At 34.7% G+C, this 21797-nt stretch overlaps 1 protein-coding gene across 3 annotated transcripts in view; it reads left to right on the top strand.

Moving 5' to 3' along the window:
- Positions 1 to 21797, top strand: part of LOC129746729 (LIM domain transcription factor LMO4) — a 118130-nt gene that overhangs the window by 5103 nt on the left and 91230 nt on the right. For 2 of the 3 annotated variants that reach the window (XM_055740585.1, XM_055740583.1), the window contains exons 1-2: positions 17794 to 17881; positions 18369 to 20222. In XM_055740585.1, the coding sequence (XP_055596560.1) occupies positions 19982 to 20222 (241 nt within the window). In that variant the 5' untranslated portion in view covers positions 17794 to 17881; positions 18369 to 19981. Of the gene's footprint in view, positions 1 to 17793; positions 17882 to 18368; positions 20223 to 21797 lie in introns of those variants that run through there. The other variant, XM_055740584.1, reaches the window with a different exon arrangement.

Here is a 21797-nt window from a genome sequence, read left to right as displayed (position 1 = left end):
GAGTATCTATTCAATTTTTCTTAAAATGTGTACAGAAATGTTGAACAATGTGTACCGTTCGTAAAGAAATATGTAGAAAATATTTCGAAATATAATATCAAATCATCTAGTCAAGTTGCATTGTCTTACAAAACTGAAAATTATCAGATTGCAGGAAAATATTTAGTTCAAAAAGACAGACATGTTAAAGATTTTTTTTGATGAAAAGATTAAGAAATGTCCTAGCAATTGAACTGGAGATTCGTAAAAATATAGAAAACCGCTAATAGGAGAAGTCTTAACTTCAATCGTTTGAATGTAAGATTTTTTTTTTGTAATCGGCGTAGAGATCTTTTATTTCGAAAAAAATTTATAAGGCATATTTTCCAGCTCAAGAAACTTTAAGCAAAAGTTCAATATTGAAAGAATATTAACAAAACACTGGTGATTCGTTCCTCAGCTCAATTTGAACGAAAAAAACCCACAAAAATAAAAACGACAACAACATTGAAAAACATTGTCTTTTATTAGCAAAAAGGTATTTTTTCGTTAAAAAAAATGTAACTCTGCTTAAAAAAGTCTCAAGCTTATTTTGGCAGCTTGAGACTTTTTTTAGCAGAGTTAGCTCTTTTATAAAATAATTTAAGAAACATTTTTATAAAGCATCCCAGATTGAAATGAAATTTTCGAGACATCTTCTGTTCAGCCCGGATGCCCGGATTTATTTATATAGTTTGGAAAATTGAACAAAAATATCAAATATGGTTTTAAATTTTTCGCGAAAATACGGATGGTAAAAGTTTGTTTCATCAAAATGAACCAAATATTTTTCTCGGATACCCTAAATAAGGATTGAACACTGCTGATGTGTTTTGACAGAAAAAAAAAAAAATAAGTTCAATCATTTTTCGTCACCGTTTTACTTTTCTGTAATTAGCTCTACTGAATTTTCCGGATTTTACCCGATTTTTGCAATAGAAAATTTTATATCAATTCCCCACATTTGACAGATTTTTCAAATAAATTGACCGGAATTGTCCGGTCTGGCTTCATACAAAAATAATTCTGAAATGCTTAATCTATACATCAAACACTGATTCATTTGACGTCGAAAACTGAAACTTTTTGTAGAAAACTTGATAACATGAAAGGTTTTGAAAAGCAATCAAAACATTGTTTTTTACTTATTAACAGAGAAATATTTTTGGGGTATATAGTACCCTTTATAATTGTATAAAACTTGGAAGCAAACTCACTGTCACTTCGACTTTGAACTTCCATAACTTTTAACTTTAATGATGTTTATTGATCAAATTTTCTTCGTAAGATGAATCAACTACTTTTATATTACAAAATTTGAGCTTTCTAAGGTTTGTGTGGCCTGAGAAAAAAAACTTAATCAAAATTTTCAGTGTTTGGACGATATTTTTCCAGGTCAAGCTTATTAAAGCAAAATATGTTTAAAAGAGTTTTGAGTCAATCAAAATCGAACAGTTTTGTGGAACACACTTAATAAAAATATTCAGACTGAAACGAGATAGATTGGAAAAACTAAGCAATAACTGCTGTTTTCGAACACCTTTATTTTTCTAGTTCAGATGAGTTTGGTTCATTTTTTGATTGCTGCAGAATCAGGAAGGTTTCAACGTTATAAAAACATGAAGATTTCAACGTTAAGTGGTTTATTTTGTTGCTTTATAAATTATTAAAGTTAGCTATTTTCAAGGAATCTAGAGGACAAATTTCAAGTTTATTAAAACTAACAATTGGCAATCGTCTTCATTTTGGTGAAACTTTAGCCAAATCATTCTCTCGCTAGCGTATGACATTTTTATGACGAACCTTACAATCTATATTTTCGCTGTGAATACAATATATTTGAGTTTGTTTTTCGATTAGCTAATTCTAATGCAAAAAAAAATCCTCTAAATTCCTTGAGAAAAGATTTAAATATTTGTAATGTAGGTATAAAATAAACATTTCAAAGTTGTAAACTGTATGTTTTTATAACGTTGAAACCTGCCTGATTCTAATGCAATCGAAAAATAAACCGAACTCATCCGAACTAGAAAGATACAGGTGTTCGAAAATTTCCTATTTTTTTTATTTTTTCTTAGTTTTCCAATCTAACTTGTTTCAGTCTGAATATTTTTATTAAGTGTGTTCCACAAAACCGTTCGATTTTGAGTGACCCAAAACTTTTTTAAAAATGATTTGCTTGAATAAGCCGTTAAAACACTGAAAACTTTGATAATTTTTTTATTTTGAACCCTTCGAACTTTTATGGATTAGCTTCTACGATGTTGACGTCTGCAACAAAAATGCTACATATTTTACAATCCAAACCTTTTCAAAGACATAAGTGCTCTAAAATGAAAATTACAAAAAATAATTTTTCTATCTCACTTCAAGGTTATTTAACCATTTTTATCAAAAGCTCATTTTAAAGTGTTTCAAATATAGGTGAAATGTCCTGAAGACATTATGGGTCAAAAACGCTGCGTTTTTTTGTAAATAATTTTGAAAACTTTTTTACATCGTTTTCCCTTTGTGTGGATCGGTTAAAAACTACTGATTGTTCGGTATTCAGTTTTGTTGGCTTAAATGAAAGACTTTTGGTAAAAATTTCCGAATTTCCGGTTTAAGACTAGAAAGATCGCACCAGTAAAAATGACTGGTTTGACACTTTGTTTGTTGATTACCTGTTAAATACTTCGTTTTGAAAATTCGTAAAAAAAAATACGACTATTCATTTATTTTCAATCTCAACAAATCTGCAATTTACATTCAAATCAATGATCCCTAGTTGATTTCTGGCGGGCATAAGTGTGTCATTTGTTATAAAATTATTGAATTCCGAAGCGAAGTCATAAGATTTGTGGAAAAAGTTCTTGGATTGACTGCTGTGTTGCACTCCTAAAACCTAACTCTCAATTTTATTGGTCTGTTTTGTTGCTCAACTATAATCAAACTTTCTGTAAAAATTTGAGAAATTTTATCAAAATTTGTTAAAGTTATTTTAGATTTAATACATGTCCATTCGAGTAATTGAGTTATTTCAGGTGATAAATAAACTAAACTAGTATGAGTAAAATAGATACAGGGATGTTAGTAAACCGGGAAATCCGGGAAAAACTTTGAAATTTTATCGCGTCACCGGAAAACCGGAAAAAACGGAGATTTCAACACTTCAAATTACTAAATTCGTAGTTTCCCGGTTGGTGCGTTTTGAACGCTATATAGAGTGATAAATATTCAACACTGCAAGCTTATATTTATCTTGAGCATGTAAGGAAGTCACCTACAAAATTTGAGACCTTTCAAAGAAATCGAGTTTGGCTTCTAAAAACTTAATCGTATGAGCCGTTTCGATTAAATTGTTATAAAAAAAATTAACAACGAGAAGAAGTCGTGTATTAGTGAACCTGAAGATCGTATAAAACATACAACAAACAAAAAATATGTTATAAGGGCGCGATCTATCTAAGTCTGCAGCGAGGTCAACTTTTGGAAGTTGGTAAATTTTCGTATCACTCAATTTTGGCTTAGTTAACTTAAATCCTGGAAATATGTCATGATCGAATCTAAAGATATTTTAACCGATGAAGTTCTCGGAGTCTGCTGATCACGTGGAATTTTAGAAGTAGGGTAAATGATCTTGAGCGGAACTAAATGGCTCAATTCGACGCAACTCGAAACAGTTGACCAAGTGGTATGGCTGTGGGTTATATCCGTACAAAAAAATTTTCAGTTCAGCGGATGGATCTTGGTTTCTGCTTTCTAATGATGATTTTTAGAATATTTTAGAGTAAATCCTAATATCTCTAGAGCTGTTTTACTGGAGTAAGAATTCTGATCTTGAGCGAAACTACGCTGATCTTGAGCGGAACTAAAATATGATCTTGAGCGGAACCATTTTCTTCTGTCAACATCTTTAATAGCTCTCATTCCTAATACTTGTGTAACTGTGAAACTTCAATTAAATTTCATCTTTGAAGATTTTAAAGTTAAAAAAGTTATGTGTTTTCGTAGAAAAAGAAACTTAGCATTCCAAAGTTGTTCTCAAAATATCCGTTCAAATTTATTGCTTGCTTATCCTTCCAAAGCTGTTCGCAAAATCTGCGTTTCGGGGAAATTTGACTTGTAATTTGTTGTTATTCCCGTGGCCGCAAATGTTAACCGATTTTTATGATATTGGATTCATTGTGTAGGTTATTTTCTCTAGTTACTAAATATTTTAAAAGGAAGTGAATTTGTTCTACTAGGTTGTCTGTAGTTGGCTTCGAATGAAAAAAGTCCCAAAAAACAATTGTATTTTTAAATTGCTCATAATTTCTGACAACTTTGCAGTATTTGGGTGCTTTTTAATTTCTGGAATTGTTAAGAATACATCTATCCGACGATGTGTTAATATGTGGGGGTCCAATGAATTTTTTGACCGCTATTCTGGATTTTCCGGTAGAAAAAAAATCTAACTCATAACAAAGACATCCAATTTTGTCTTTGCATCGCTGCATCTCATTTTTTAATGAATTGATATTTCAAACTTAAATTTTAGTTTTTTCTCGTTAATTTGATTAACATTTTCATAGTATATATTTGGTCTCTCAAAAATGTTAGTTCCTCAGTATATTGTAATTATGATTAAGACGCTTTGAATCTGCGCTTCGGTTCATATTGACCCTAACGATTTTTGAAGGTAACGACAGAGTCAGAAATACATAAGAAGATGCCTTAAATTACAGATTTTGCAAAAAAAAACTGTACATTGCTCTAAATCAATGTTTTTGAGAAAAAAAATCTGATTTTTTGTCATTTCTCATTCCCTTAAATTCTTTAATTTAACTGGAAATGGATTATTTTTAAATTTTAGTTGGGAAAAATCAGTTTACGTTGAGAATCTTTTCATACTTTTCTAATTCAAAGTAAGAAACCTAAATTTAGTATTGACCAAAAAAAATTAAAGTTCAAAAATTCTGTGAAATCTGTGATGAAAGTCTCCTCAAAATTCTGTGAAAAACAGATTTTTCTGTGATTTCGGCAATCTTGCTCTAAGCAACTTATTCATAGAATAACGTTACTATAAATTCCAGTTTCTTATGAATCAAGATTAAATTTATTTATATTTAAAATTTATGGAAACATTAATTATTTAGCTAAATTGATAAAACAATCATTTCTCAAACCGACTTCCAGTTCGAGCTCAAGTGTAAAATCAAACACTAGGGAATTGGATAGAGTTTCAATACCGGGCCACCAATTGAATCGTGGAGTATTATAAAATAGCTAACCCGGTGTGCTTTGCTACACTTTGTAAAACTGAAGGAATGTATGTTAAAAGCAATTTAAATTTTTGTTTATTAGGTAGTATATCGTTTTCAATTGGAATTTGAATATATAAAACAACCTCTTTAAATGAAAGCTACTTCTTAAAGAATGAATAGTAATGGCAATGAAGATTGATTCTTATTCTGAAATAATCACTTAACTTTATTGGCATCATTAGTTCACGAATTATGCCAAAAGTATGTATGAAAGCCTTCCTCCTCCTTCCCGCCGACCCTCTGAAAGAAAGAATCAAAAACCCATTCCTTGTACCCCAAAAATTTAAACTTTTTGTGTGCCTAGCTTGGTACGCTATGACACCAATTAATTAATTTTTGTTCTAATCGAATTTAATTTTACATCTTTTCTTTTCCTAAAGCTGATATAATAAGGAAAATACAAAGGAGCTGCATATATTCAGGGGTAAAAATCGCGTGTGAGACATTAGGCATAAGACAGCGCACCTAGCGGTTTATTTCGGAAGCTAGTAGTTCCGCTCAAGATCAAAGATAGTTCCACTCAAGATCATATTTTACTTTTAAAAACTACGCGATTTATTGATATTTTGATGGAAAACTTGTTACTAAAACCCGAATAATGCTTCTTTAAGAATTTTTCTACCATTTTAGTCATTAAGAATCAGTTTATAACGGCCAAGGGTTACATAAATTGACGTTCAAAGTCAGCGTAGATTGATGAAAATTGCAGCAGAAATGCGTATGTTTTTAAATCTTCTAATAACATTATTTCAGTTAATAAACTTTAGCAGAAATGTTAATGCTTGTTTGAAAAGATTTTGAAAAAGTGTTTTTTCAACATTTTGATAAGATTCATAAACAATCATTGCCTATATCTTAGGAAAAATAAATGGTTCCGCTCAAGATCAGATTTCGACTAGTTCCGCTCAAGATCATTTACCCTAGATGTCCAGATCGGATGACGCATTCAGCAATTTCTATATGAGAGATGAAACATAAACCCCGTCTTAAAGCGGGATTGGGAAAAACCGACAACAATTCGAAAAATATGTACAATGTTCACTTTTCATAAAAGTTGAATTATCTTAGTTATATGTGGAAGAATATTGACAAAACTTAAATCAAAATTTAGCTAGAAGTCAGCTTTAATATGTTTCAAAATTAAGGAAAAAATTGTTGCAAGTGTGTGAAAACTACAACCGAAAAAGTACTGAAATTCAAGTTCCTTAGCCAGCAATTGCATAGCAATTTTTGAAAAATTATCAAAAAATGTTTCATCATCTATACAGTTTTTCGTAGAACGAAAATTGTTTTTAATTATAAAATTAAGCTTTTGGGAGTGTTGAATTTCAAAAATGCACTCCATTTCCCTCACAACAAAAGTCCCCACTGTAGTCGTCCACTTTCCGTCACTTTTAATTGTGTTTCCCTCCGGTGTGTCCCACATCCCGAAAGTGCGAAGTGATTTTCTAGCACAATTAGTTTGCACACATCTCAGCTGCTGTACTAGGTATAATGGGGGGACTCCACAACATTCAGAACACCGGGAGCGACCAAAACTTCTTCACATCTTCCGCCGATTCTCACCGATTGAGACGACACAAGCCGAAGGAAAGCTTTAAAAATGACTATTTGGAAAGCATGCAGCACAGGAGGAGGATGCATCAACGAAAAAGTGAAAACCCACCGTCTTCCCCCAACCCATCGTTTTCTTACCGGTGAAACTTCAGAAACACGAAAACGACGTACGACATCTCGTCGAGCCAAAGCAGGAAAATGAAAAAAGCAAAGAAGAAAAAAAAATCAGTGTATAAAACATTCACTAATTGGCTATTTTCTCTCTTTGCTATCGCTCAGTTTTGTGTGAGTGTCTGGTTCTTCCACCTCCTCCCAGTTCTTTTAGATTCATCCTCATTCGGCGTCCGCCTTTGGAAAATAACCATTAAACTGGACTAAACGTTCTGTATGTGTACCTTCTTGTCCACCAGCCAAACTAATGTTGGGATCGCCGCTTCCTTGCTGCGAATATTCGAAACGTCCCCCGTTGTGCTACCTTATTCTATGAGCGAATTTTTTTTGAGCTGTTTTGGTTTCATTTGGACTATTTGCTCCTGTTATGATTCATTTGGCGATACGACACAATCAGCCGGGAATTACCCAGAGATGTTTGGGGAAGCCGAAAATAGAGCAATCGCGAAATTGCTTTGTTTAATTCTCGTTTTTTTCCTGCGTTTGGTCGTCAGCTGGTAATCATTCCTTTTTGTTGTCGGTTATAATAGTTTTTAGTATAATACGGATTATAAAAATATAACAATCCAATCTCACGATTATTAACAAAAATTTTAATAGTGCTTCAATCGCTCTAAAATACGTTTGGTTCCTACCTATATCACAGAACAATCCCATCAGAATTTATCATTACTTTATACTACTTCAAAAGTACTCCTTCAACTCGTCAATACCAGAATCTCTTCTGTAGTCGCAAAAATTTTGGTTCGAACTGGTTGGATCTAGAAGTTCATCAAACTGTCTAAATAACAGAGCTATTCACCTCAACAGTGCACATGTTTATATACAAAAATTGTTTGCTCGTGGACATCTGTTTTAAATGTTTATTTTTGACAATGAATAACACCTGTTCTTTTCTTTGCCAAACAAAAAAAAACATTGGAGGAAAAACTTTTAGGGGTTAAAACGGATTTAAACATTTATTTTTTATTGTACATACTTACAATTCCCTAGGACGAATTTCACCAAATAACTTTGGTGGATTTACTAAATTTGTGGACCATTTATCAACAATAAAGGGTGTCCATGATGAAATCGCCACACACGAAATTGGTTCGCAAAATTCGAGCTTTCTTCCGATTTCCATAAAATTTTCAGGGATTGAAAAATAGCTATTAAACTTCATTTTACCATTTTACTCATATTATATTTATGATCCATACGCAAATGCCGCACTTTGGCCATAAGATTCTGCACAACCTTTGAATCAACCGTTTTTTGCATGTAAACCCATACTTTCTTCAGTTCTTCGGCTATCTTCACTGCCTTAGGTCGTTTAAGAAGGTGCTGCTTCATGATCGCCCAGTACTTATCGATGGGGCGGAGCTCCGGAGTGTTGAACATTTTCTGCACGAAATTGACCTTATTGTGCGCATACCACTACAGCACGTCCTTGGAGTAGTGGCAAGAGGCCAAATCTAGCCAGAAGATTGTTGGGACGTAGTGGGTCTTCAGGACAGGAAGCAGCCGCTTCTGGAGGCACTCTTTATTGTACATCTTCTGAGTGCGCACATGCTCCGGAATGCTGAATTTACCCTTGGCCGTGAAAAACAGGTTGCCGGGGATCTGTTTGTCGGCCTTCACATATGTTTCGTCGTCCATGATGCAGCATTCAACTTTCGTCAGCACGTTGAGGTACAACTTCCTGGCACGGATTTGGCGGACTTGTTCTGCTTCTTGTCGCGATTAAGAGACTTTTGTACCTTCTGGACAAAACTTCGGTTTGAGTGCAGCTTCTTAGCCACATCCCGAACGGAGCGTTCGGGATTCGGTTGAAGGTTCCAATTACGCGGTTTTGATTTTTGGTGTTGTACGGAATACCTGTTCCTTCACTTTTGGGCTTCCGATCGGTGGTCAATCGTTCCTCGAACCGCTTAATCACTCGCGACTCCGTGGAATTCGTGATTCCCAACGATTTTGATCACAGGACTTTGAAAATGCAGGATGTAAACAATGCACTATGAACTAAATTCACCCAAATTTTCATTGAATTCTACCCAACGGTTAAAAAGTTAAAGAAATTTCATAGTTTGGCATTATTTTCGGGGACACCCTTTGTTTTTTATTCAGTGCACGGATTGTTTTACTATGTTTGAAAAACATCATCTTTTTTATCACATTTTAATAATTGCTTTCAAAACGAAGTTCGTACAGGATCAGCTAGTATAATTTTGCTATTCTCTGCCGACAGGGATGCTGTTAGCGTTCTTGAAAAAAACTTGTATGGTTGAAAAACTGATTTAAATATTTTTTTTTAAATCTTGTATGAATATTATAATGACTGATTTTAAGTATCTTTGCATTGGCTACAGAAATGAAAAATTATATACAGCTGCTAAACGGTCGTGCAAATGAAATGAAGGATTTTATTTGTGGAGCTCATTTATTAAATCATCGCTGTTGCATTCCAATTGCAAGTTTAATTCGTTCAAAAATAGAAAAAAACGAGATTAGAATTGCGGTAAAAATATACCTTAGGAAGCTTATTGTATGGATGATTACTTTTTGATTATCGACAGCTTTTGGCATTCGTAGTCATAGAGCGCACCTACAGAGGGTGAAACACGTCAGTGCAACAGAAACACTACCAACAATTCCTGGCATCAACGATGGACGATAGCAGAAGGAGCACCCAAAGAACCGAGAACAAGGAAAGGTACAAAGCAGTCGAGCGCTCACACCACACCACACACCGGTGTGGAAGGAATGTAAATTAAAAATTCGATACAATTGACCGTGATGTAATTAACGGGAGGGATTAGAGAATTCGGTGACCGAAATCCCTCTCGGATCCCTGGTACCCTCACCCCTTGGATCAACAACAGGCAGGGCCAATCCAAGTCTCGGAATCAGCTGTGCGCTGCTGCTGCCGGCGGCCGTAGATTAATCATTATTAGCGCGCGGGTCGTTTGCAAGCCCGAACGAACGAACGAGGGAACATTGGATGGGACCAGTCAGACACACAGGAAAGTTTATGGCACCATGTGTTGAACAGGGTCGACGAAACGAATGTGTGAAAAAGAGAGACTGGGAGAAACAAAGAGTGGTGAAGGTAGAGAAGATAAAGGAACCAAAGCAATGGAATGAAAAAAAAAAACAACAAAGACAACGACGAAGAACCCGAGGCGAAGGCTGTTGGGTTTGGGTTTGGGCAACTTGGGAAGCGAAATGGTACAGTTCTCAATTAATGAGGTTCGCTTAATGAGGGATTATTAGTAATCACACACCGCAATACCCCATCCTCAGCTACTCACATCCACTGCGCTGCGACTGCTGGGAGGTTCCATGGATGGGCCGAGAGTTGCAGCGAATCGGCTCTCGTCGTGGGCTAGCTAGCCCTGTGGAGGATGTTTGGTTGGATGGAAGATGGAAGACGACACGGCAACGACGACGACGACGGAGACGACGGATTGGCAGCTGATTTGTAGCCGAGGATGGGTGCTCTCGGTGGAAGGCCGGCGAAATCGGATCGAGGGACTTGATTGCAATTAAAATTCAATTCAAGACAAGTGGTTAATCACGATGGTTGGTCGGTTGACTGGGGGAAAAAGGTTTGATTAGTTAATTGAAATTGCTTTTTTGCGTTCCTAGAGTTTTTTTTTCTGTTCGACGGCTTTCCTCTTAATGATAATTAAATTTTACTACGGCCTAACTTTAGTAATACTTAGTACAGTGGGAGCATTGCATACAAAGGTATTGCAAAAAAAAATCTAAAATTACTGTAGGTGTACATTTTGAGTACATCACTTTTTTGTTTTGTTTGGATTATAGTCGTTTTACCACATTTGTGGCATTCGCGACTTATTATCAACGCTGCAGTTGACGGATAGTTATTGAAAAACTTATCCGGTAAAACTGTTTTCGATGTTTACTCTTGAGCTCGAACTCGCGGACATCGGCTCAGGAGGCAACTGACTTGCCAAATGAGCTACAAAGTTTAAATTTTCTATATCTTGGAAAACATACAAAAAATTTTGTATTTGAAACCTCAAAAGTTTCCAAAAATAACCTAATTAGTAACATTACAAGGAAATCTATGAACTTTCTAACTGACAAAGTTTTCTGGAACTAAAAGAAGGATTACTGTACCAGAATTTTTTAAGAACTTTCATTCTTTTTGTAGAATTCTCACCAATCTTTAATCGATCCGAAAACCCCGATTTTAGAACATTTAGCTCAAAACTGAATTTTAAAACGTATATCGCTTCCCACAAGCAACATCAACATTTTATTCTACGTCAGGCAAATTTGGTATGCATTTTCAATAAAGAAAAAAAAATCCATGGAGTGGATTACCGTGAACAATGTTCAGATTATGCCTTTGGACCAGTGTTACTCAATATGGCACAGCTCAATATTATTACAAATATTTTGACGTTAAAAGCACACTGTGGCAAGCAAAATGAACAAAGTGCTGTGCAAAACTAGATGCATAAGTACCTAAATCAAGAAGCTTAACAATTTAAATGATTGCAAAGGAAATCCAAATAGAACTTTCTTCTTAACTGTTCACATAAAACCCTAAATTTTAACATTAACTGTATCTCAACAAAATACCTAGGTATTAAGTACCTAAATTTTGGAAAAAAAATCTTCAAATACTGTCTTTGTGACATGATTTATTTTGACACAAAGCCCAGAAAAACACAAAAATAAATCTGCACAAAAACAGGTCTTTCTTTGTTAGAGCCAATACATTGCTTTTTGCAGATTCACTAAACAGAATTAATCAAGGCAAATTACCATAAGAACTTGAGCGTCGCGACCCCTTAACGTTGACCAATTACTTTCAAAATTGGTATGAAGCCTTCTACTAGTCAAACAAAAATTTGAGCCTTCAATGTTTGAAATTGAAAATATACGAGAAAAAAATCTCCATGGTTCCAAAATTAAAGTTTATTTCATATTTCTATTATTTCAATTTGTAGTAAAATCGTTTAGGTTATACCGTTTCTATTTTTTTTCAGCTCCAAAATCTTCATGATATAAAGTTTTGAAAAGCCTATAGACACTCATCTTCACAGCAAGGTTTCCGAAATTACAGAAAAATCTGTAATTTCACAGAATTTTGAGCAAATTTTCATCACAGAGTCCGTCTCACAGAACATAGAATTTTGAAATATTAACAGATTTAACAGAATTTTTGAATTTTTAATGGATTTGGATAAGATTGGTAATTTTAATTGATTAAACCTAACTTAAATGTAAAAAACACTCAATTTATCATGAATTTTCAACGAAATTAAAGCAAATAGCATCACAGAAAGCCTTCGTAGAATTTTCGGGTAAAATTTCAGAAAGTCAGAATTATGTTAACTCAAAAACATAGAATTTTTTCGGCAACCTTACTTCACAGTTGCAGCATATGTGTCTTCATGCTTCCGAATTTGAATTTTTAACTATAAGGAACGATCTCAAAAAGTTTCCAACATGCTCTTTTATGTCTTGACTTTTCGGAACAATCCAATCATCAGTTTACAATTTGATATCATAGCGAATAGTGAATAGCAATTGGAGTGTCCTTTCCCGTGAATTCCTGACTGGTAATTCCCGGGATTCATAGGAGTCCCAGGAAACGATCGGAAAATCCCCCTAATTCACGAATTAAAAAAAAAATGAGCAAAGCCTTCTGCTGATAATAGTTAAAAAAAAGTCACAAATTCTTTTCATAAGCTTCTAAAACTTATACTACTCTTTCAATGCAGAAATTTTTCCCCCACGGCAGACTATTAGGCTCTATAGCGACTTTTTTATACATACACGTTCATGCTCATTTGTTAAGTCTCCTTCCCTAAATGGGTCAGATTCAGCAAGGAAAATGATTTCTCTACCTTGGTATATGGTTGGGATTTCGAAAAAATACAAAAAAAGGTCAAAACATTATTTAGAAAATCGATTTGTTCGTCCGGAATCCTATTATTACTTATTAAAAACGAATCTGTAAAACCAAATAATTCAAGCAAAAAAAAACTACGAAAAGTATTAAAATGGTTAGTCTTTCAAAACTCATCGTTTGGATTTTACCATCCGCAGATTTGAGCAGTCCTAAAATCTTCGAAAATCCCATCCAAATCATCTTTGGCATAATTTTGCCCACTTTAAGGTGGTACAATTCCAATAAATTGGCACTCGATTTTGTTGGCGAATACCAAAAATTCACCAAATTTTAGTTTCAATGAAGGCTTGATAATTTCCGGTTAATAATCGTTCTAAAAATACTTGATATACTTCAAAGTGGCATCAATATGTCCTCAAAACTCGTTTTGAAATGTGTTGGCTAAACAAAGGGCATCAATAAGGTTTCCGTGAAACCAACACTTGACTTGATTGTGGTATCCATAAATCAAAATTTAGACCCAAATGTTAGCATATTTTATTCGACCTCATAGACATAGCTTCAAGAAACCCTTCAGAGCTCTCTTAAGACTACCCATTGCTCTTTTAAAACAACGTCATGGAATCTGATAAAAATTTTACCGTGGATGCTTCCATGTTTTTTTCGTGTTATCACTTACTATCCCAAGCATTGAGTGATTGGTAAAGTTTCCAAATAAATAATTTCAAAAAAAAAATTAATTTCGTTTTCAATATATCTAGCTCTAGCATGATACTTCCTGCAACCTAGAAACAACCAACAAACAATAAACAATATAGACAGTAATACAGTGAGCGAAATAAAAATAGCACCACTATGTGTTTTGCTTGCTAAAATATGAATGGTTGAAAATCACCAAAATTTTCTTCTATAAATTGTTTTGAATTGTTTAACGGATAAATCAAGCATAAGTTTACTTTTTTTGGACGTTGCAATTGGCGTTGAGGACCATAACTATGGAAAAAGGGTGCGAAATAAGAATAGAACCACTTGTGATTTTTCAACAAAAACAAGATTATTTCTAAAAATTTACTGTGTAAAAGTGAATAATTATGCTTCTACGAATTATTTGAATAGTTTACGGCATTTTAAGGAGTTTTCTAGAATTACAAAGATTTTCGAAGGTTTTAAAATGGTGTTTTAAGAGATGCTCTTCTAGAACTAAGGAATTTGATATTTGAGCTGTAATTCTTTACTAAACTACTTTCTTTCTTCATTTAAATGACGTGAAATGATGAATCAAACATTTTTGGTTTATTTTAAATCAGAAAAAAACAGGTTGGTATTCATAAACTTAGATTTTTTTTTCAATAAACATCACTTTTTCCAGTTTCAAGTCATAGATGGGTGCACTATCTTGCCGTTAATACCAAATTAAGTCTCAATATTGATTTTTCGGGTTTATTTAGGCCCATATTCATCATTTCGATGTAATTTTCCAACACAGTTTTGTTGGAGTTCACGCTGCAGAAATCTTTTCTGGATTTGCAAAAAAAAAACACCAGCACAAGAATATAACACCGCCAAAATTCCTGCACATCTCAACTTCTGATTCAATTTGAAATCATACCATTAATACTGCTAGTTATCTGGTTCATCAATTTCCATCGGAAAATACAAAATTATTCTGATTATCGGTCCAAGAAATTCACTTTTATAGGTTCATGATGAAATTCTTTTTTTTATATTGATTGTGATCTTCAAATTTCCAAGGCGGTCACACGGTACCAAGTACATATTTCTTGGCCAAAATCATCCAGCACGCCTGAATTAATCCCAAATATTCGAAAATGGGCATCAATTTGGTTTAATTGCAAGATAGTGCTGCCATCTATGACTTGAAACTAGAGAAATAGCTTTTGACTATTCAAAAACATTAGTATTTTTGAATTTGAAGAATGTTTATTTATTCAAATTCAGCATCAAATCTATATTTCGTCAATTTGCATCATACTTATGAATGATAATGGAGAAATAAAGCAGTTTGATAAAGTATTATAGCTCAAGTATCAAATTCCTAAACACTAGAGGAGCATCGCTTGAAACCCCCTTTTAAAACTTTTGAAAATCTTTGTTATTCTAGAAAACTCCTTGAAATACAGTTATCTATTCAGATAATTCGTAGAAGCATTATTATTCACTTTTACACAGTAAATTTTTAGAAATAATCTTGTTTTTGTTGAAAAAACACAAGTGGTTCTATTCTTATTTCGCACCCCTTTTCCAAAGTTTTGGTCCTCAACGCCAATTGCAACGTCCAAAAAAAAATAAACTTATGCTTGATTTATCCGTTAAACAATCAAAAACAATTTATATAACAAAGTTTTGGTGATTTTCAATTATTCATGTTTTAACAAGCAAAACATATAGTGGTGCTATTTTTATTTCGCTCACTGTATATCGTACAGGACAGTAAAAACCTCAGATTTCTGGTGGAATATATTCGAAACAGCTTCAAAATATAAGCAGGCCTCAAAGAATATCAGGATTAACCACATTTTATGCATTTTTTTTAACAAAAAAAATAATAATTTAAGGAACGTATAAATTCGCTCAAATGGTGGCATTTTTTGCGTTAAAATTCATTACCTATGCAACAAAAAGTACCGCAAACATTGTCAAATTTGTTGATAATGTCTAGTTTTTAGTAATTTAATATTATTTTTAGCAAGATGGCTTCAATAATTTCGATTGAATTTTTCAATTAAGTGAGTTTATATGGTAAATCTTAAAACAGTTTAAAACAGTTTTAAAATTGTTTTCTGCCAGTTAGTAAAATTCAGAGAAAATCTAATTTATTTTTTATTTAAAGCCGTAGAGATGGAATCAATATCGAAAGATCGTAAGACTAAAACGAAAAGGAACTGCAGTTCTCATGAACGGTTAGTTTAATCAAGATATTTGATTTTAATGGTTTCAAATTTCCGAATTTTTGTTTCAGAATTTTGTATCCTCAATTGTTTCGTTGATACTGTTTTGATCACAGAATCTCCAGTGTCAGATAATTATTACAAAGATTATCGTACTGTCATAGTTCTAAAATTGGTTTTTCTTTTGATTTGGGTGAAAGAGTGAGAGACAGAGATTGATGAATCAAACAAGTACTTTATTCGGCGTTGAATGAAACTTTTTCTGAGGACTATGTCTTTAGGATTAAACTCAATTTGCACTGGATTCAATTGCAATTGTTAGTCTATGGATACTGTCGTTATATGAACTAAAATACTCGTTTTTATTTAACTGAAGGAGCTTGCTTACCGAATCATAAAACCGTGTATTCACAGTTAGTGCTTTTAATCGAACCCAAAGAATTGAGAGATTAATAATGTCCACTGATTTGCGGTTCTTTTGAAATTTGAATGCGGATGCAACAAAGTTGTTATTATTTTTTATATGCATTTAGCTGTGTTAATTTAAATCATTTTGGGAGCCCGTTTTTCTCAAAACCATCACCCAAAATCCTTTAAAAAAATTTTACTAACTCAATAACAGGTAAAAAAGTTTAAGCGTGTATACGTTCTTCTCGATAGTCAAATGATCTATCACTTAGTTTAACATGCCTACAACCACTGTTCCAATAAATCTGTTTTCCAATATGGCTTGAATGCTAGTTTTAAAAGAGCATTGAGTGCTTTATTAAAGCAGGTACCAAAGCCCTAATAAAAACAGAAAAGTAGTGTTTCATTTAAGTTTTGGCAAAATTTTCAGGGCTCTTTTAAACACACGATAAATGATCCATTTCCTATGTCACAATAAAACAGTTTTAAGAATTAGATGGAAAAGTCTTCATAAAACAATAATAAATCTCAAAAAAGTCAATCGGCTTAATCTGTGTCACTTGGCTTCTCGAGCTATATAGGCAAACGATTTTTCTTTGAAATACACCCTCCTCTTCCAGTAAGACAGAGGGGTCTCAAACCATATCAGGAACCTTCCCCGGCCTCAGAAGCCTCCACTTGCCAAGTTTCAAGTAAATCAGTTTAGTAGTTTCCGAGTCTTTAGGGAAGAGACAGACAGAAATCCATTTTTGTATATAGGTATAAATAACATACTTGGAGAGTTTCGTATGAAAAATTGAGCTTATTAAAATTCAAGTATATTCTGTGATATGATTATAATGGTCCTTTGTTCTATCGTCTTCTAAAAATAGTTTTATTTTCTGTTTATTTTGAATTCGAATCGGTCAAAAATATTGGCATCTCTTCCAATTGGATTCTCAATCGGTCATGTCCCATCACTGCACTGTTCCATTTCCTTTGTTATGCTTCCTATCCCGCCACAAAGGTTAGGTAGGAAGGAAGACACCAAAACGAAAGGACCAGACTAGTCCACAAGACAAGACTTTCGGACGAAAGTGCATCCCTTCGTACATCGACCACAGTGTTCTTTCGGCTTATTGCTTGCAACCATCCATCGATGCTCGTCGTCCTGTCCTGGGTTGTTTGAGGGAATTCGGACGATTTTCCGACTACGTTTCTACTCTTGCTTGCTTGCGAATAATGTTGATGACGATGAACACGAAGCATAGAAGAGCGACTACGCTCTACGAGTCGATGAATTCAGGGAGAGTTCGTTCGTGTGCTGTTTATGTACATACACGAGGTGGGTTGATTTCGCCGGTTGTTTCTCACCCTTCTCATCGTGGTGAGAGCAATGCTCACTAAGTTGGTGAATGAGTTGGTCCCGATGAGCAGTGAGTCGGGAGAGTTGTTATTGACGATATGCTGCTTCTTAGTGGTTTGCGTACGGTTGGTAAATTTCGATATGATATAGGCGCTTGGTTTGGTTGTGTGCGTGCCGAGCCAGATGGCAAGAGGTATCGAATGTATGCAAACGTAAAATTGTCGTCATTGCTCAACGTCGTCGTCTAGCGGAAGCATCGAAATTTTTGGGTGGGCTGCTGCTGACACAAGACCACTGAATAACCTAGCGTGTTGTACGTGCTTGTTTTCGTATATTTTGGTGGTAGCAAAACATAGTCTTCTATTTAGTAACGAGAGCATAGAACTACTTGGCTGACTTGGCCAATTTATCGGATGTTGAACAAGCGTTGAGGCGCTATCTCGTTTGGGTGTTCGCTACCGGGCTTTACACTGGCTCGCTGTAGAACACATGAAACGTGCAACCCATAAATTGGTTTATTATCGTGTGCAAACAATAAAGCGATAAATTCGTAAAAGTATTAAATCATAAAACGATAATTAATTTAATTAAACTTTTCAACGGCAGTCGTTCGTGTGCTCTCTTTTTGCCATTCCTCCTCTTAGTTTCTTTCTCCCCGTTTTTATTTTGAAAGAGTTTCCCTATCATTTTAAGAGGACTACCGTAGTTTACGGATCCGGCAACGAACCATTGGCACCTTGAGAAACTAATTATTTTTATCTTCTCCCTTCTTTCTCGGTACGTCGTCTATTTCGGAACAGGCACAGGAACGCTCCGGCAGCAACAGCAAAAAAAACTTCGACGCTCTCTGGAAGCTGATCCAATCAACGAGAAGGCGACAGTAGCTAGCAATTGTCACCGGGACATTCGGAGATCATAAAAAAGCGAGCTCGCTAAAAAGTTGTCCCCCTTTGAAGTAGGAAGGAGCAGAAGGCAGCAGCAAAAAAAAAACAAGTCTCTAAGATAACTGATGCCAGTCAAGAAGGAAGCGCGCCGCTCGTTAAGGGGAAAATAATAGTTCGGCACCTCGAAGAAGTTCGAACAAGGAAGAAGACGGAGACGAAGAACGTCAACAGTGAAAAAGTGCAAACCCCACGAGAAGATTCAGAAGTCTCAAGTGAAAATATTTATATGATTTTAATGAGAATCAAGATAAGAAATAATAGCTGGAAAATAATAAATAAAGTCAAACATTAACCCGCCCCAGCTGTGAAGTGGACCGGTTCAAGAACTCTTCCGTGCTCTTGAAAGTCACACCAGTAGCAGTGTTGCGATTCTATGTGCTAGTGAAGCAGTCTCCAAAGTGCTCGTTTTGGAACTTGAAAGTGCGGCGGGGCGCCACCGTACCTTTTTTGTCTCTCGTTTCTGAGTGTCCGATCGAGTTTCGTCCCGTATCATCAAAGCGCGGCAAAACCACCGCCAAGTGCAACTCGCTCGCGCGAATTGTTGGAAGATGAAATATATCTGTACATGTCTGAATTTTGCGAAAAATGAAATTTATTTAGATAGATAAAAAGAAGTGTGCGACCGCCGTTTTTTTTCTGTCTTCAATATTCTGTGAGGGAGAGAAAAAATAGAAAATTATTTATAAATAATAGCCGCGCGCGTGAAAATAACGGCCAGGAACCTCACCGAATCGAATCCCCGACTGGCAGTGACAGTGTTTGGGTGTAGGATCGGAGAAAAAAAAGCACGAAGGGGAAACAACCGCCCACACCATCGTTTTGAGAGTGAGTTTATAGCGTGGTCCCTCGACGCGCGAAGAATAAAAAAAACGAAGACCACCCGCGTTATTGTTTTAGAACGACACATAAAAAACTGGCGCCTCTCCCCAAAAAACGAACCAGCAAGAAAAATAGTGGCGGAAAATCTATCAACTTTAGCCGGTTCCCCACCATTCGACACCTGGAATCGTTCGTCTAACCCTCTCAGATCAAACCGATATAATCAATAAAATAACTACCGCGTTTCGCGCGTCCTGGTGCTGCAAATCTGCAAAAGCAAATAGAAGAAAAAAAGTTTTAAAAAATATATACAGAAGCAAAAGTGTTTGTGAATGTGCTGTGTTAGTGAGTAAGCGATTCGTGCAGGGCAAAAAGCAAGTGCAATCAACCCGACCGAGAAAACCAATTTCGCTAAAAGGGTTCGCAATCGCGCTTTAATCAATCGTCAAATAAAAATCTAAACCGAGTTTAGATACCTAGAAGAGAAAAAGCAACAAAAATAAGCCCTAAGTGACCGAAATCGAAACTAATCAAACAGGTGATATTTTTTCGAGGAACCTCTCCCCTCTTTGAAAAAAAAAACGGTGCAGCGATCGTTTGTGCGATCGCCGTCCCGCTCAAAAGCCGTCAAACTGGCCGCCTCAATAGCCATGAACCCGCACTACCATCCGTATCCGGATCTGGGTTCGTCGCCACATTCGCCCTCCCCGGACAACAACAACTATCCGGGACTGGGGGGAGGTCCTGGGGGACCTCATCTTAATGGGGGAGGTGGCGGTGGACATGGAAATCCGATGGGAGTCAATCAGATGGATGCCCAGGCACAGGGTTTCCACGGGATGAATGGCGGTGGTCCTGGTGGACCGGTAAAGCACTGCGCGGGATGTGGAGGTGAGTTCAATGGGCGAAAGTGACTAGAGGAACTAAGTCTTTTTTTTTATCTCAGTGATAAAAATTATTTTATCTTGTTGCTGGGAACATAGAGTTTCAATTTGAAATTTTTATGCTTATGCTTTGTGTTAAACTGCTGATTTCTATTTTCAAGCATTCAAAAGTCACATATTATAGACTTGTCATAATCCGGATATTGAGGATAATTGTATAGGTTTATACAAAAATTCACGTTATAAATTTTAAGTGAAGGAAGTAACGAATCAAAGTGATCATAATTTGTTAAGAAAAAACTTTAGATGTGTTCAACGATTAAAGAAACCGTGTTGTGTTGTGCAAAACTTTTAGTTACTCGGAACCAGTTTGTTCAATTTTATTAAGTTTTATTAGGTTTTTTTAAAAGCTTAAGTCGAAGTCTAATGATTTCACTTTCAAAATTCTTCAAATAAAAAATTGATAAGAACAGATACTACACTTTAACCTTTATTCGTACTTCAAAAAAAATTCCTATAAGTTGTGTTTTTGGATAAAACGTCTCTAATAAAAAAAAAACTGTGTTTTCTTAGCACTGGCTGTATGATTCTTACATTATCATTTTCAAAAATTGATTTAATTTTAGATCCTGTTTTAAAATGAAGACGCTTACCTTGTGCTCAACTTTAAAAAAATTTTTGTTTTAAATAAATTTGGTACACAGGATCAATTCTATGCATTCGAAAATTGCAACAAGAAAATTTTAGGATACGTAATTCCCGAAGAAATTTTTTTTAAACTTCTTTTTCTGTTTCTTGCATTAATGCAAAAACGCAAATAAAACGCATTTAAATTTTGAAAAAGTTTAAAAATACTAGAACACGAATGTGTTGAAATACTGTATCCAAAAATCCACAAAATCAGATGATACAATACCAAAACAATTATTAAATACTTCATTTTGTTTCTTAACTGCGAAATTGAAGATTTTAACAACGTGATGATAATATCCTTACTATTATTGTTGTTCTTTGTTTGTTTTAAAGCATATATTTCTTTTAACAAAATAAAAAATTATAACATTTCATAAAATAAAAACCCTTAATTTGTTTGTTCAAGGTCTATAAATATCAAGGTATTCACTTTCAACTCTTCACAAATTTTCATTATTGAGGTTGAATCTTGAAGATCGATTTTAAAATGTCATTTTTCCCGAAGTTATATTTCTGAATCAGTTTTTTGCATCCCTAACAACCAACAAGAGTTTTAGAAACTCAGAACAAGTTAAGATTCATTCATTTACTCAGTTAACAAAAAAGGATCTCTTCAAACGATAACTTCCAGGATAAATTGAACAACAAACGACGTGTCTTCATATGAGGAGTGAATTTGAAAAAAAAATGCAACACTTTGTTCTGTGAATAACTTTTGAAGCATGGATGAAATGTATATTTAAATTCTAAGTGAAGCTACCTGGTAATGTACTGTGTACGTGTACAAGATTTGGTGTCCAACTGTCAAGTAATTTTAGAGCTAGCGTTCAATACAGAAGCTTATTGAAAAAAAAATGGACAGGATAGAGAAAAATCTAGGAAAGTCCCA

This window comes from Uranotaenia lowii, chromosome 2, assembly GCF_029784155.1.
Source record: "Uranotaenia lowii strain MFRU-FL chromosome 2, ASM2978415v1, whole genome shotgun sequence".
NCBI classification, from domain to species: Eukaryota; Metazoa; Arthropoda; class Insecta; order Diptera; family Culicidae; genus Uranotaenia; species Uranotaenia lowii.
The sequence above is the reverse complement of the archived record's forward strand: the minus strand, read 5'-3'. Positions and strand labels throughout refer to the sequence as shown.